The sequence below is a fragment of the Rhinolophus sinicus genome, linkage group LG05 (genome assembly GCF_036562045.2).
Source record: "Rhinolophus sinicus isolate RSC01 linkage group LG05, ASM3656204v1, whole genome shotgun sequence".
Classification (NCBI taxonomy): domain Eukaryota; kingdom Metazoa; phylum Chordata; class Mammalia; order Chiroptera; family Rhinolophidae; genus Rhinolophus; species Rhinolophus sinicus.
Window position 1 is genome coordinate 19,097,061 of NC_133755.1, and position 16,777 is coordinate 19,113,837.

The window sequence follows — 16,777 nt, forward strand, 5'->3', positions numbered from 1 at the left end:
GCAGAGGCCAGGTGACCACTTGGGAGGAATGCAGAGAACCTGGAATGCCAGAGCGGTTCAGGGTTCAGGGAATAGCTCCTTATGCTCAGGGCACAGCACCCTGGGGCTTTGCTATATTAATGTGAAAACAGCAGCACGATTTAGTGCAACCTCAGATCCTGCCTGACATTAGATTATAGTAGGGAGTTGGGAGGTGCTACAGGCTTCAGAAAAACCTTGAAATCTAGAAATAGAATGAAGATGTGATCATATGAACCCCTGGTCCTGTCCAACGCTTTTTGTTTTAATGATATGGGAACTGAGACTCAGAGAAGTTAACGTATTTCCTCGAGGTCACACAGGTGACAGAAACAGGACGGGAACCCAGACTCCTGACTTCTGGACTAAGGACCTTCCACCCTCAGGGTGGTGTGCTGGGTTTCCACCTTTGTGGGGGCTTCTCCATGTGGTGTGTTAGGGCCCCATGGATGGTCCCAGGGTGGGTGTGAGCCGCGAAGGTGTGGGACGGACGGGTCAGCTTGCAAACATTTAAGTGCCCACTGAGCTCAGGTACTACAAAGGTGAATAAGACTGTTCCCTGCCCTCGCATGTCACAGGACCAGGAGAGGAGTGTGTAGGAGGAAGGGTACCTGGGGTGCTGTGGGGTCACAGAGAAGAGCCAAGGCTTCTTAAAGGAGCGGATGCTTAGCTGAGTCTCCTCTTTTTCCGACTCTCAGCTCAGGGGCCTCTTCCCCTGGGAAGCCCTGCCTGGCCCTGCCCCCACTGGCTTCACAGCCCCCACCCTGTTATTGCCGGTTACTCAGTGTCCCCCGCAGACTTCAGGTCCCACTGAGGACTGAGTCAGCCTCGCCTGTGGCTGTGTCACCAGGGACTGTGAAGGGCAGAGCCCTACACAGAAGCTCTTAGTCAACATTCGCAGTCGGGTCAGTGGGGCCATTGGAGGAGCTAGGGAGTTAGGAAGGAAGACGAGGGTCAGTGTACTCCGCTGATGAGGTGCTTAAGGACTCCAGGAGGGGGGAGCCGAGCAGGTAATGGGGTGCTCTGCTCTGCCACTAGGGGGAGGGGTCAGGATCTGAGCCACAGGTTAGGGGGTTACTGCATGAGGGTGGCAATGACAGGCATGGCAAAGGCGGTGGTCCAGTGAGAGCAGCTGGTGTGACACATGCGGAGAACAGAGGTGGAGACTGGGGATGATGCGGGAGGGGAGCCCAGGACTGAGGGAGGCTGAGAAGACGTGGTGGGAGGTGGCAGGTTGGAGCAAAGCCAGGAGGGAGAAGGCAGGTGGAGTGTGAGGCCAGGAGGGCTGAGAAGAGCAGGGTCATGGGCTTTGGGGGGATCACGGTGCCCTGGCTGCTGTGCTTGGGGTGGCAGACGCCCACCTGAGGGCCAGGCTCTGGTTTGGGGGGGACGGGCCACAGAGACCCCAAAGGGCAGAGGACTTGGGGCAGTGTGCTCCTCAGCCCTTGCCTCTAAGAGAATTCTGAGGTGCTACTCCCCCCGCAGTTGTGTCCCCAGCCCAGGTGCCAGTGGCCAGGTGCTGTGGGACCATCCCTCGGACCAGTGCTGGGCCCCAGGCTCTCCCAAGTGGAAGCAGCGAGTCCAGCCTGCAGGCTTCTGGAGAAGGTGAGACTCAGTCACACCAAATGGCTTTCAAGTGCCCTGCGCAACCTCTCTGGGAACTTTGGGCAGAGAATGGGGGAGTCTACCAGGCAGCTGCCCAATCAGGGCCCGTGACCCCAGAGCAGAGCTTGGGCCTCAATCTGGTGGGAGGAGGGAGGAGTGTGTTTAGATGCCTGGCAGTGGCCTCAAGCTACCAGCAGGTATGATTTTTACTGTGATCCCTGCTGAAAATGCCCTTTGGTTTTAAGGAGGTGCTTTCAATTGTGTGCCTCGAGATAGAGGTCTATAGAGGGGGACCCTCAGAACAGGGAAGTGGGGATCTCAGCGTGTACCTGGCTCCCCTAGGAATCCAGGGGAAGCTCCCAAGAGCCCCAGGGAGACAGAGGATCTGCTGTCCCTCGTTTAGGGGCCCAGGTGAGCATTCAGCCTCCAGGCCGGTGGTGAGGAAGTGGCACCTGTATCACGATAGCGGCCAGAGTGGTGATTTTCAGGATACCCTCTCAGCTTCTCTGCCACTTTCTGCTCTGTGTCTTTCGGCTTTAGCTTCCAGCTGCAGACAATTTTCTCCACAGAGCCCCAGTGTTTTGGATGGAGAATCCGATCTGGCCACTTGCCCCTTTTCAGGCCAGTCCCCTTCCAGGCCTGTGGCTGGCACCGAGTTCGGCTCTCCTTGGGTCTGGTACCAGCCCTAGTCCGGGTACCAGGACTTTGGCCTGGGCATCAGGGTCTGATGGCTTACGTCAAGGCTCTCCAAGGAGAGATGTGAGTGTGACAGAGATTCTGAAAGCTGGTCTGTTTGTACGCTTCCTCCCCTCCCACCAGCCATGGGCTAGGCTCCCTCAGGGCCCAGTTCAAACATTTCACTTCCTGAAGGTTTTCCAGACCTTCTTCCTTCTCCTCTATGCATATGAAGCATCTTATTGATATCTCTATGGCACATCTCACATATTACCTTATAAGGAACCCATGTAGGAACATACAAGGTGTGATCAAAAAATACGGTGAATGTTTAAATTATTAAAAAAAAAATCATTGGAGTAAAAGACACATTGTCATAATCTTCCTCAAAGTATTTCCCCTCACTTCAAACACACTTATTCCATCGTTCTTGCCACTTTCTGAAGCAGTTCTTCAAGTCCTCTTTCGTGAGTGTCTTTAGTTGCTCTTTCGGGGCTGCCTCGATGTTCTGAATTAATTGAAAACATTTTCCTTTCATTGTCGTTTTGACTTTGGGGAAGAGCCAGAAGTTGCACGGTGCCAGATCCGGTAAATAAGGTGGATGAGGACACACCGTAATGTTTTTATTTGACAGAAATTGCTGTACCAGAAGCGATGTGTGACATGGAGCGTTGTCATGATGGAGGATGAAGTAAAGACACTCACGAAAGAGGACTTCCAGAATTGCTTCAGAAAGTGGCAAGAATGATGGGATAAGTGTGTTTGAAGCGAGGGGGAGTATTTTGATGGGGATTAATGGCAATGTGTCTTTTACTGTAATAAATTTTTTTTAAATTTAAACATTCACCATATATTTTTTTATCACACCTTGTATTTTATTTCTCGAATAGATTGAAAGCCCTTTAGTGACAGACTGTGGCTCACACCAGTGGAATATAATTTACATGCAGTTCTACATGGTGTCTTGTTCCTAAAGAAACCATCAAAAGGGATATGTTTGTTAGAGTCTTAAGACAGGATAACACGCACCCTAAGATCCTAAAAAAAACCCCCAAAACTCAGGAGTTACTAGGTCACAATTCTATTTTGGAACAATATTGTTAACATGTTTTAATATTTAAGAAAGAAAAAGATTCAGAAGATTTTAAAGGCTTACAAAGGTTTTGCTCTAGCTTATATATGTGTTCTCACGGTAATTTCATAAATTATCTTCAAAGAATTTGTTCTAAGGTAACTTATTATGTTAAAAAAGAGCCATCAAAAAATACAAAACACACTCTGTATCTGCAGCTGCCTGGGTGGTGCTTGGCACATACTCGGCATTCACTGAGTGCTTGTTGAAGGAGTAATTGATAAACTGGTGTCCACACGGGAGTGGAATGTGTACTGGGACACCTGAGCTTCTCTTTCCCGTCTGCGTTTGGTATATGTCAGGTGCTCAGTGATAGGAATGAATCGGTTGGATGCTGGAGATTGGCGGAGGGTGGTCCCTGGGCAGAAAGCCTTCCCTAAGTATTTGTGGCCTCTCAGCTGTGCTGTGATGGAGCTGCATATCAATTCCCCCTTTCCCCCGCTGAGTACCTCGTTGAGGTCAGGTGCTTCCTAGGTGCTGTTGAATGAAGGAATCGACCCAAGGACTGACTGAAGAAATGAATGACTGGGATTCACCTTGCAAGCGGCTGACTGTCACAAGGAGACAGTGCCAAAGAGTTTGCTGGTGCCTGGAGCCACCCTGGGCTCTGTGTGCCAAGCCGCTCTTGCCTCTGTCTCCCTCAGCCTCCCTTCAGCCAACACCGAATGTCCTGCTGGAGAAGCCGTCACAGCTCTTGAGTGCACATGGGGACCCTGGCAGCCTCAAGCTGGATGCTCCTCTGAAGAGCTGGCAGGCCAGGAATGGCCACCCCAGAAACCTTGGGGCCCTGTCTCAGGGGTCCCAGTGCCTGGTGCCCCTCCCCTTGCTAGAGTCAGAGGCCAGCAGTGTGGCCCGGGACACCACCCAGATCAAGGACAAGCTGAAGAAAAGGAGACTGTCAGAAGGCGCGGCCGCATCCTCCCGAGGTAAACCCTGGGCCCAGCCCACCCCAGGCCAGCCTCTGGATTACCTCCCACTCCCCAAGCTCCCGAAACTAATTTATTCCCCATCCCCACCTCATGCAGCCTCTCTGGATCCTGGGGGAGGCCCCAAAGGAGTTGCCCTGAGGAGTGCCATCCCCCTGGCTACCTCTCAGAGGCTGCTGAGGTTGCCCAGGCCGATGCCTCCCATCCAGAGCATGCCCACTACCCCCGAGGCCAGTGGAGCCAAGGAGAAGTGCCAGGACCCTCCAGGGAGCATTCAGGGGCCTCAGGACAGGAGACCCAGAGCCCAGGAGGTGAGGAGGCCCTGCTGCTCTGAGCCTGGCTCCCTGTCATCCTTCCGTCCTTTATCAGCCCCTGTTCCTGAGCCCTGAGCTTCTCCACAGGTGTCTCAGGCGCTGCCCTCAGGTCTGGCATTGGGAGGGGCTCAGGGCCCTCATCTCATCTCAGAGGTGCTGTGCTCCTGCTCAAGCAGAGTCTGTGTGACCATCTGGCCTTCTCTGGTCTAAATGTTCCAGAATTCCTCACGCTTCTGACCCTTTCCATTTTAGGCAAGGGAGTGTGGCAGGGGGGAAAGAATGCTGGGTGAGGACTCAGGAGATTTAGGCTGTGGTTTCCACTCTGCCTCTCACTGGCTGTGTGACCTTGGCTAAGTCACTCCCCTCTCTGGGCTCCAGTTTGCACATCTATAAAAAGAGCGGATTGGACCAGATGTTTTTGAAGATTCCTCCCAGCTCTGATGTTCTAGGATTTTTCTGAAAGGAGAAGAACAGAAACAAATAATAATAACAGCAAAGGGGGTTGGAGCAGAGGTGAGGGGACCCCATACCTGTCTTGTCACCTGGAGTAATGAGGAAACAATGAGCTTTTGGGGGTCCCAGGGTTGTGTGGCTGGGAAGAGATGCTTCTCAGCACTGCTGACCGAGTGGCTCCTGATAGAAGGGACCACCCTTTGTGAGGGGCCTGGGAGGTGAGCATCCGGGGGGAGTGTGTACCTGGACCAGAACTCTCCTCCCAACTCCCCTCCCAGGTGCAGACCTCACGTCAATACCTGCACCGCAGTGACCAGAAGATGCAAAAGTCACTGGGGGGCATTGTGATCCCCCCCATCCCAAAGGCCAGGTTGCCCACTGGGACCTCCTCCTGCACACCTGGCTCCCTTCCCAGCCTCTTGGCCCCAGACCAGGATGTCCTCACAGGCCTGAGAGCCCCCACAACACGGTAAGCAGCCCTAAGCCAACCACCTTACAGTCCTCTCTCCTTCTATCCCCCCAAGATCTACTTGGCATCCCATAGCTGCACCTCAGTGCTGGGGCAGAGCTTTGGGGGCCTGGGCGCGTGACAGGCAGGATCCCCACCGTAAGCCACAGACCCAGGAAGGCTGCAGCTTTGCGGCCTTGCTCTGATCCCTAACTCCCCCCAAGGCCTCCGCCTCTATCGCCTACCAGTTTCCTGGTGTGTGGTTGTTGCGGTGATGAATAAAATACAAAGTATTTTAAAGCTCTATTGAATTCATGATAGATAGCGCTTTGTTATTATATATTCTCTTGATGAATGGGTACTAAAAATACAAGCATCATCATGTATGTTTGAGGTGGGAGGAGTAGTAGTCCACAAACTTAAAAAAGGTCTTCATATCCAGAAAAAAAAAGAAGGTTGGGAATCAGTGGGCTAGAGGATTGCTGTGTTGTAATGAATTTGGGTTTATGGAGTGTAAGTGGGACAGAAGGCGCTCTGCAGATGGAAGCACAGCTCTGTGGTCAGTGCAGACTGATGTCTGAGCAAGCGTGTGTGTGTGTGTGTGTGTGTGTGTGTGTGTGTGTGTGTGTGTGTGAGAGAGAGAGAGAGAGAGAGAGAGACAGACTGAGAGACAGAGAGACAGAGAGAGATAGATAGAGAGAGAGAGAGAAAGAGAGGGAGGGAGAGGGAGAACGCTAGCTCACAGCCTGTGGGCCTGGCTCACCCAGCACAGCTTATGGTCGATTTCCTGCTGGGACTTATTTCTCTCTCATTTCATTGGGGCCTGAAGTAGTGGATTCTTCCATTTCTCGCAAGCTCTTCGTGCTCTCTGTCTCCCATGCTGCCTTCCCTCTGCACCCATGTCTACATCTTTCCCAACCCTCTTGGAGCACGGGAACCTGTCGGTGGACCTGCTCCTGCGTTTGAACTCGGCTCGATTCTCAGTGGCCTGCTCCACCAACTCTGCTTCCTCCCCGTTGAACACTCCCTCCTCCTTTCCTGCTGGACGGCTGCCTCATCCTCCCCTCTGAGGGGCGTGCTCGGTGGCTGGAATGACTCTGATCCCAGACCCGTGGCCTTTCCTCCCATCTCACTGCTCTTAGGTTTTTTGCATTGTTTGAGCTGTTGATGCCCTTGAACTCTTCTCCTTCCTCGCCTTCCTGACTTTATACCTGCTTCTCCACCTTCCAGGCAGTTTCCTGTACACCCTCTTTCATCCATCTCTTACATGTGGCCATTCCGGAAATTTGTTCCGGGGCCCTTTGCTTCCATATCTTTGTCCTCCCCTTGGATCTTAGCTATGCAGGTGGTTTCCAAGATCACACAGGCAGGGGAGACTTCCACATCCCCTGCTCTGCCCTGAGGTCTCCCCAGACTCAAGCTCCATGCGTCCCCAGTGTCCTCATGGCTGGTGCAGCTCCAGTGTCAGAGGGAGCGGGATGTGCCACCATCAGGGCAGCACCACGGAGCACCGGTTTCCCAAGCTGCTACCTTCCCACGACCTCCTGATTTCTACCACAGCGCCCGCGTTCTCTTTGATCTTCAAATTTCTTTGATCATCTTGGACTCTTGCTCTTTTTCCTAGCAGATCTGTACATCCCATCAGGTCTTTCTTAAAAAAAAAACAAGAAAAAGACAAAAGCTCCCACCCCTCTCTTGCCCTTGCCTTTCCTCTCAGTTTGCACTTACTAGCCCCCTCTTGGTCTCCCCCATAGCTCTTACCCTGCCTCCTGGCAGCCCTAGGCCCTGCAGTCTAATGTTCCGTTTTCACTCCCCCATCCCCCCACCCCACACACCTCTCCCATGTACTTCACCTTAATTGACTTCCTGGAACCAGCAGCTTAAAGATGAGTCAGTCTCCTTGGTCTGACCTTCAAGGTGCCCCAGCTCCCCACTCCACATTCTTCCTCCTGTGCTGCTCTGTGGGAACCTTGCCACTGCTCCAGACCCACTGTGCATGTGCCAAGCCATGGGGCACCTCCCCTCCTGTGTCCGTGCAGCCCCAGCACCAGCCATTCACCTTTGCGCCCCCCTTCAGTTCCACCAGCCCCAGCTCTATGTCTGAGGTCTTCCCTGCCCTCCTCAGGGTGGCAGGGACTGAAGCACCTTCTCTGTGCCTCCTACGTGACGTCTGTGGACTGCCTGGCCACCCCTTTCACTGCTTTGTTCAACTTTTATTTAAACCTCATTCTAGTTTTTAACTTGGAATGTTAAAGCATACATGGGAAGAAGACTCCATTACCACTTAATTAATTCATCCATCCATCTATTCATTCATTTACTCACTTAAAAGCTTTAAGCACCTACTATGTGCCAGGCATTTTGCCAGGGGCTGCAAAAACAAAGCCAGTCCAGACAGTGTCTTTTCTAGGCACTCACAAGAGAGATTTACAAGAAAACCATTGAATCAGAGTCCAGTGAGGTAAGTGCTAAGATAGAAGGCTGCCCGTCATTCTGGGGGGCCCAGTGGAAAATGACCTCCAGGCTGGGAAGACTTCCTGGTGGAGGTGAGAGCTGAGTTGAGTTTTGAAGGCTGTGGGAGACATTTCAAGATAGAGAAGAGGGAGAGATGTGAAGGAGGAGTGACTGAGACATTTAGGGAGCCAGAGAGTCCCCCTGACCTCCACTGTCCCCTGGGATAGGGGGATCTGGGCAGTTACTGAAGTGGGCTCTCCCAGGCCTGAATCATTCTGCTGAGTGAATCCTCTGAGACCAGAGCACAGGATGTTGTGTCCCATTCCTTTTGTTGTGGCTTCCTACTCTATCAGCCCCAGTAGCTTCTGATGTCTATGCGTTTCCCCACCGAGAAGAGAAAATCCATGTTGGATAACGCATAACTTTTCTTCACGGGAGTGCAAGCTCCATGAGGGCAGGGATTGTCGTCTGTGCTATGGATACTTGCCTTCCAGCACCGAGAACAGTGTCGGCACATAGTAGGCCCTTAAGAAATATCTGTTCAATGAGTAAATGGTGCTACCTATTTTGCAAATAACAAAACAAACAAAAAAATTTAAAAAAACAAAATTAAATTGAAAACAAGAAAGAAAACACCAATGCAGGAATGCCCATCTTCCCTTCCTCTGGGTTGTTTAGGTTTGAAGCTCTAGGACACACAGTGGGGATTTCCCATCAGCAGCAAAGGGGGTCAATTCATCTAGACTCCCTGGAGGCAGGGGAGGGGGCGCAGGGGAGAGGGGATTACTAAGGAGAGGAGGAGGAATTTGGGGGTCTTAGAGCTCTCCAGGGCTGGGGCAGTTTGGAGAACTTGAACTCTGTCTGCTCTGAGGTGGGGGGATATTTACCACTTATCTGCTGCAGGGCACAGCAGGGGACGGGGCTTCTTTCAAGATAACAGTTTCCATGTGGAGACCAGCTTCCCCAGAATCAAGGGGCTGTGCAGCCAAAAAATGGGCTCAGAGCTGTGTCTGGACACTCTGCCTGCCCCTGAGTTTGCAGAAGGAGCTGCATTTCCTGCAGCTTTGAACCCGTGGCCAAGAGCCTCTTTACAGGGCCACCCACAGTGCCCTCTGCCGTGTCGCCCACCTCGGCCATCACCCCATCCTTGAGTGACCTACCCTGGGCTCTTCACAGCAGCATGTCTCCCTTGCCATCTCTCATGGTGCTTTTTCTCCTCCATTCTTTTAAGATTGGTTCGGGAGAATGGGCCTCGGGAGAAGACCCCTAAATCTCTTGGTATGTACTCTCTATATGCACCCTCATTTGTCATTCAACTCTTGGGTTCCTGGGCTGGGTCATGGGATCAGAATTAGGGCCAGAGGAGACCTGAGAGCTCTCCAACCAAGCCCCTCATTTTACAACAGGGAAGCTGATGCCACCTGTTGTGCCATGCTAGTGGCCTGTCCCTGTGCATGTTGATTGGCACCAGTGTGTGTAGCTTCACCACGACCCAGCTGAGAGAGAAGGCGCTGTCCCCATTGGACTGACAAAGGGATGACTGAGGCTCAGAGCTGGACCTTCTCCTGGTCGCAGAGTGTGGAAGGCAGCCAGCCCCATCACATCTGCACTCAGGCCTACATGGCTCCAGACCTGGCGCTCTCCACAGAATAGTGCGGCTGCTTCTGCACTATTTTAAGCAAGTAGAGGAGAGTATTCCTTGCCAGACAGAGAGAGAAGTTAAATCATATCCCACAAATCCCTAAGTCGGCCGGTCCCGGAAGGTTTCAGTGTCAGGAAATAGAGACAACAGGGCTGGAAGTGAGGCAGGGGGCCAGGCAGGAGGCCGAGGCACAGAGAGGCCTCAGAATAGGGGGGAGGAGGCTCTTGGGCCTGATGACCTCACTGTGGAGAGGCTGGTGGGCTGACTGGAAGCTGAGCCCGGGGCAGGGTAGGTGAGGGGACCTGGGTAGAGCACCTTGTGCCTGGCCACAGGCCGTGGGGGTTGGAGGCAGCTGCTGTGCTAACCAGCAAGAGGGGCGGCCTCCTAGTCCAGCCCCAGCAGGTTACTATGTAATCAGCTCAGCAGGTGGGTCAGGCAGCAAGGGGCGGGCTGTTGCCCAGGAGGCCCCAGGGTCAGGATGTACAGCTGAGCCTGAGAGGCAGGTCCGGCACAGAAACCTCTGTGGCAACTGTGTCTCCCTCACGTCCCAGGCTGAGCTACGGCGGGGTGAGCTCAGGCGTCTGGTGTGACGCACGCTGGCACCCTGAGTGTCCCTTAATAGCCAGCCCTTAATAGCCACAATGCCGGTGTGGAGGTTTGAGGCAGGACATCCAGTCCACAATCTCTCCCTCATCTGCCTGACTCGTTGATGCTGGTTGGGCAGGCTCTGCTCCAACAAGGTTTTCTAGGGTGTGTCTTAGAGGTGTAGGTGAGGAGGGGGGAGGATACAAAATAGCCAAGTCCTTACAGGAATCCCTGACCCTCTAGCTGTCAACCGGGGGTCACATTGCCTCCCACGTGTAATGCATCTGGTACGCAGGGGGCTGATGAGGTCTTGTCTGAAGCTGAGGGCTTCCCCAAACCTTGTGGTATTCCTGCCGTCCTTGCCCTGGTCAGCTGGCACCTGGACACCTGTGCCCTCTGCCCCACCTCTTACTTTTGGGCAGATGGAAACTTCTCCATATCCTCCTCCTCTTTGGCTCTTGAACCTTCTCCAGGGCCTTGGGTGCTCCCAGCACCAAGTAGAGGAGACCTTCACAGAAGGCATCGGCCGGGCAGAGGACCAGAGTGACCTGGGAGCCCTGCCAGGGGCCCAGCCTCAGATGCCCTTTCCAGCCGCAGGCAGTCCCAGATGGTGGCCCCCATCCCAGTGGACCCGATTTTTAGGTCCATCCAAGGATGGTGAGCTCCAAACTTTATGAGCAGGAGAACCTGGCTAACATTTCTTGAATGAAAAAACCCCCAATGAACCTACCCCTGCTCTGCTTCCATAATCAGACATGGAGTTTTAAAGTCATTTGATTGGGAAAATTATAGAATGACAGAAATACTATGGATTTGGTGCAATTTGGAAATGACGTTATATTTTATCAATCACAAGAGCCCTTAGGGTCATTGGGTCTCAGCTTTCCTGCCTTTAAAATGAGAGGAGGAGATTAGCGTTACTTAGTTCTCTAGTCCCTTCATGCTGTGTCATAGTCTCAGATAGGTGCATGGTGGTAAAAAAACGGTCAGGGGGCTCATTTTATTTATTTTTGTTTCCTGAGGTACCTCCCAGGTAAGATAAATTTATATTCCCAGGAAATATCTTAGATAACAGATCTGACCCTGTTTCTTGCTCAGCTTTTCCCCCTCCCCTTCCCTATATCAGAATAAGATGTACAGTAATTGTTGGATGGATGGATGGATGGGTGGGTGGATGGATGGATGGATGGATAGATGGATGGGTGGGTGGGTGGATGGATGGATGGATGAAAGGAGGAGGATATTGGTCTTGGGCAGCCCATTCTGTGCCTGCCAGTGCATCTCTATGGAGTAAATTTAACTTGTGTCTTTCTCCATCCAGGAAGTATTGGGTAGAAGAATTGAGGTAGAGGCTTAGGCAGTAAAACGTGACACCGACCACAGGGTCACAGGGTCACAGGGTCACAGGGACAGCCCAAAGGGACGGCTGCTGCTTCAGGGTGTTGGATATCCTCAGCTCCATTCTTGTTCTCGACTCCTCAGAAACAAAACCTTTGGCCCCACCCGTCAGAGACAGATCTGCTGCCCCTGAGAAGCCTGCTCTGCCTGCATCTCAGTCTGCTCCTACACTGACAGCCTTCTCCTTTGGCCAAGCCAAAGAAGCCCATTCCTTGCTAAAAGCAGAGGACCAGCAGGAGAGCAGCACCAAGGTATCTGGAATGCGAGGGGAAGAGGAAGCCGGGGTCAGAGTGGACCACTGGCTGAACACAAGCCTGTTTTTTGAAATATACAAGTGTGGGGCCAACTTGAGGAAAGCAAGGAAGAGGCCCAAGGCAGCTCCCCTAGTACATAAGGCTAGAACCCATAGGTGGCCTTGGGGAGAAGGCTGAAGAAAAGAAGAGAAATAACAGAGAGAAGGGGAAGGATGAGGGTGAGGGGGACTAAGTGGAGGAAGCAGTGCAGTGAGGAGCTGAGGGCAGAGATGAGGGAGGAAGGGAGGGCAGAAGGAGGTCACACGTGGTTCGGAAGGAAGCAGGATGTGGGGGAGAGAGCAGAGGGGCTTAGGTGAACCAAGCCGAGTAATTTGAGCCAACACCCAAGATAGCAACCGGGAGGCAGCTGACTCAGAGACAGATCAGCCAAAGGCTCTGCTTGACAGGCTGACAAATAGCTCGCACTTCTAAGGTGACCTTGGCGCAGATGATGCTCTTCCCTGGTCTGGATGAATTTAGGAAAGCCGGGAGTCACTGTTATGGGGACTTAATGCTCTTTCTTTGAAACAGAGATATAAAAGTGCAGGAAACATCTTGGAGGCCTGCTATGTGCGTGTCCTATTAGGACTGGTGACGATGGTAATAAGGTCCAGGGCCACAGTCCTCCCGCTCCCATGAGTGTGACAGACCATGAACGTAAGGAAGAAGAGTTTGGTGCTGTGAAATGAGCCTCCCCCTCCTCACCTTAGCCACTCACCTCCATGCTCATACCACAGACCTTGGCACTGCCAGGTAACTTCACCCCCGCCGGCATCTCAAGGGCAAGCATCCCATTCGCTCACGCCATCTCCTATGGTTCTAGCTCAATCCATCTAATGTCCCACCTCCAGCGTTTGTTCCTTCTCTTGTATCAGTGGTATTCTCCTTGAAACTGGATTGTTCCTATCAGCGTCTTAGCTCTGTTATTTCTTTCATGTTAAGAAAACAAAACCAGAACAATTCTCTGAAAAACTAGAACCCATTCTCTCCTGAGTCCACTGCAGTCAGGCTTTGGTCCCCACCGCCCCACTGCAACGGCCCACATTGAGGTCACCGATGACCGCCACCTGCCAGGCACAGCCTATCTCAGTCCTCTTCTAACTTGACCCAGCAGCCGCCTTTGTGGCTCCTCCTCCCCGAATTCCCCACCTGCTACGGGATGGCTTCATTCTTGGTTCTCAGCCTACATCAGGGGCCGCTCCTTCCTAGTCCTTCTTCGCTGGCCCCTCCTCATCTCCCTGATCTCTGCACACCAGAGGCCCCCAGGGCTCAGACCTCTGGGCTCTTGTCCATTCGTACTGACGCCTGTGACCTGATCCATGGCATTAAGTGCCATCTATACGCCGAGGACCCCTAAGTGTCCCTCTCCAGCCCAGGCCTTCCCTCGACCTCAAGAAGCAGTTAAATTATATAAATATGTAAATATATATATATATATATATATATATTAGTACTCACCATCCCATTTAGGTATCTAATTATCTTTCAAACTTACCTTGTCAAAAACTCAACTGCTGACACCGTACTCCCCCAACACCTCTTTCCCTGGTGTCCCCTCTCAGTGAGTGGCAATAAAAGGCAACTCCAGCCTTCCAGCTGCTCCGGCCTAAATTATTGGGCCCATGCTTGCCCCCACTTTCTCTCTCATCCCACACCTCACACATTAGCAAAGCAGTGGGCTCTCCTTTGACACATTTCAGGACTGACCATTCTACCGTCCCCATTCCCGCTCTCCTAGTGCAAATCCCATCACCCCATCACGTGGGAACCCTTGGTTCTATTTTTGCAACTTCTTGTGAGTCTTAAATGTTTTCAAAATAAGTTATAAAACACGACACCTAGCAAATCCCCTCCCTAGATGGAAGTCAGATCATGTCACTCCTCTGCTCCAAACCTTCAGTGGCTTATTGTTGTTCTGAGGAAAAGCCCGAGTCCTCACCATGGACCCCAGGGCCCAGCGGACGATTGCTCCGGCCCCCACCCTCCTGCCTCCGACCCTGTGTCCTACCATCCTGACTTGGGCCGCTCCAGCCAGGGTCCTGCTCTCTGCCCCCACCACACCCAGCTCACTCCAGGCTCAGGGCCTTGGCATTCGCCATTCCCTCTGCTTAGAACACTTCGCGAAAGCTGCATAGCCTGCTCCCTCACTTCATTTATGTGTCTACCTACCCTCACGTCTTCGGCCAGTCCCCCGGGGCCCTCCTACCTAAAGCAGGAGCCCTGTCGCTCTCTGTCCCTTACTTTCCTTCTGGCACATATCGCCCGATGTTGGAGACGGGTCAGTTTGTTCTCTGTCCTGGTGTCTCCATTCCATGGCAGCTCTTTGGGAGCGAGGACTTTGTCATTTTTGTTCACTCCCAGAACGGCAACTGGCACACAGGAGACCTTCACATGTCTGAGCCACTGAATGAATGAAAGTATAGAAAGCACAGTTGGGTCCCCAAGGGTAATGGACTTTGCCTTGACCTTGCGCAGATCCAGGTCACCATCTCCAAGTCTGCCCAGGAGAAGATGCGGCTGAAGCAGACGAAGGAGACGGAGTTGTTCCGGAGGGCGAAGGAGCCAGAGAGAGAGTGGGAGCTCGAGTCCCAGAGCCTGGCCACCCGGAGGACCTTGATGAATGAAGGTGCTGGGTGCTTGGGGCAGGATTCCCTCAGGCTGGGGAGATTTCTTAGCCAACACCTTGGCCAAAAGAGAGGCTGCCACAGCTTGCACCCTCCCTATCCTGAGACTGGACAGGGAGCCATGCTTGCTCTGTCACAGCCCACTCTTGGGCCCATGACCAAAGGAGGACACAGGCCGGGGACAGACTGGACGGACTCCATGCTAGGGCTTCCTCTGCCTCCACAGGCCTCCTTCCTCTCCGGGGCAGCAGAGCCCTGTCTGTACCCACCGGGCTGAGCAGCCCACGCAGAAACAACACAGGTGTCACCCTGAGGAAGCGGGCCACCCGGGCCTCACTGCCCAGCATCCCCGTCAGCAAGCAGGAGCCCAGCTTTGCCCGCCATGCTTCAGGTGGGTCCTGGACCGGCTGGCAGGGGGCACGTGTCCCTCTCACTGTGCTGTCTCTGGATGCTTTGGGGCCTGGCAAAGGTGAGCTCAGCTGCTCTGCTTCTGCCTGATGCAGCCTGAGGTGTGGTCACCTCGCCAGAAAGAGGAACAGAGTCTGGGAGTCAAGAGCACCTGTGGGCCAGGTTGGGAACCCAGGACATCACAACGGGAATTGTGGATGGCTGGGCAGCTGTGTCCAGCCTGTGTGACATGTCCTAGAGGACTTGCCAGTGCATTGGGACCACAGATGCTGGGAAATAGCATCCATGGAAGGAGCTGGAAACACTGGGAGGAGGAAGAAGGGATTCTGGGAAGGCCCTGGGTTCCCACATGTTGCCTCATAAAATGTGGTGGCTGGATAGTCCTGGGTACAGACTAGGGTCCGAGGACCCAAAGTTTCTGTGGGACACTCAGAAAGGTACCGAGGGACAACGGAGGCGCTGTCCCTGTTCTCCCAGAGGAACGTCTATTTTGCCCCACCTTTTTGTACACTGGGTGTCCCTGCGAGATTTCATTTAAAAAGATTTTGCTACTAAGGGACATTTGAAAACGACCAACGTGGTTCCAAGTTTAAGTGTAGGATGTGGTAGGACAATGACAGTAGAACAGAGCCTTGTTTGTTGTGCCAGGAGTAATATCGACCCACCTCCTTTCCATCCTCTCTCTAGGCTTTTGACTCCATCAGGCAGAAAGTCTTCATTTGCTGCTAGTCTTTAGCTCCTCTTTAAGCTTGTGAATATCCTTTTTAAACAAAGGGATCTTCCTTCCGGTCTGAGACATCAGAAGCTGGCTGTAATTGTATAGCTAGAGTTTCTAATGTTCTTTTACTGTAAATATTTACTGTAAGTATCATATTCTATGACAAATAATATTAGTTTACCAATTGATTATGGTAGTTGCAAAAGTTTCCCTTTAAAATCAACTTATGTAGGCTTTAAAAAGTGGTTTGATTTCGAGAGAAACATCATATAAATAAAAGCACAGGTAATTAAGAGATACGGCAAAAAACCGTGAAACTGGTAATTGAATGGTTGATACTTGGGAAATATTGACCTATCTAATCCACTCATTTTAAACAGAAGAATTGAGACCCAGAGACTCAAGGTCACTCAAGGTCACGCAAGGTGATGATGGCCTATAGGGACAAAGACTGGCTAGTGACTCTTGCTCCAATGGCAGCGCTGAGGAGAGAATGTAGAAATGAGATCTTTGTGTTTGGCTTTAAGTAAAGGACGGCCCATCAACTCAGATTTGCACAGGACCTCCTCCTGGGTACGCCAGAGTGAAAACCGTGCCAGTGGAGATGAAGTGAGAGGTGGCAGTGAGAGCTCTGGATTCAGAGGAGACCTTCTTGTCCTGGCTGTGCTGCCAGAGGAATTGAGGGACTGTTGGGGGGTGGGGGAGCTAGTTTCTCTGGGCCTCTGGTGCTTCAACTGTGTGATTAGGGCATTAGATGAGATAGACGGCCTCTAAACTGACTTCCTGTTCTAGGATTTTCTAATTCTAGCATCTGTCCCCAAGGAAGGAGGGCCTAGAAAACATGATCTGGTTTTTGAATATCCCTGCTTATTGTCGGTTCCTACAAGTGTGGCCACATCTAGACCCCTTGGGTGCCAGTAAGCTACATTGATTGTCTCCTTGCTGCTTTCATTGTCCCCTGGTTCCTCTGGCTGTTGGCCTTTGTATCGCTTACCTGCCTGGGGACAACTTAACCAAACGATGGAAGGAGGAGAAGCTAATACCACAGGCTCCTGGGTGGGGATGAGGTTAGAGGGCCACCAAA

The 16,777-nt window shown here is 52.4% G+C and overlaps 1 protein-coding gene across 2 annotated transcripts in view; it reads left to right on the forward strand.

The window, feature by feature from the left end:
• The window catches only part of TOGARAM2 (TOG array regulator of axonemal microtubules 2), a 48,548-nt gene that overhangs the window by 10,773 nt on the left and 20,998 nt on the right, over positions 1-16,777 (forward strand). For both annotated transcript variants that reach the window (XR_012496297.1, XM_019735263.2), the window contains exons 2-9: positions 1,504-1,623; positions 4,075-4,356; positions 4,456-4,667; positions 5,402-5,592; positions 9,257-9,303; positions 11,735-11,901; positions 14,419-14,569; positions 14,794-14,958. Coding sequence is in view for 1 of the 2 variants with exons in the window: in XM_019735263.2 (XP_019590822.2) it covers positions 1,504-1,623; positions 4,075-4,356; positions 4,456-4,667; positions 5,402-5,592; positions 9,257-9,303; positions 11,735-11,901; positions 14,419-14,569; positions 14,794-14,958 (1,335 nt within the window). In the remaining variant the exon portion in view is untranslated. The remainder of the gene's footprint in view (positions 1-1,503; positions 1,624-4,074; positions 4,357-4,455; positions 4,668-5,401; positions 5,593-9,256; positions 9,304-11,734; positions 11,902-14,418; positions 14,570-14,793; positions 14,959-16,777) is intronic.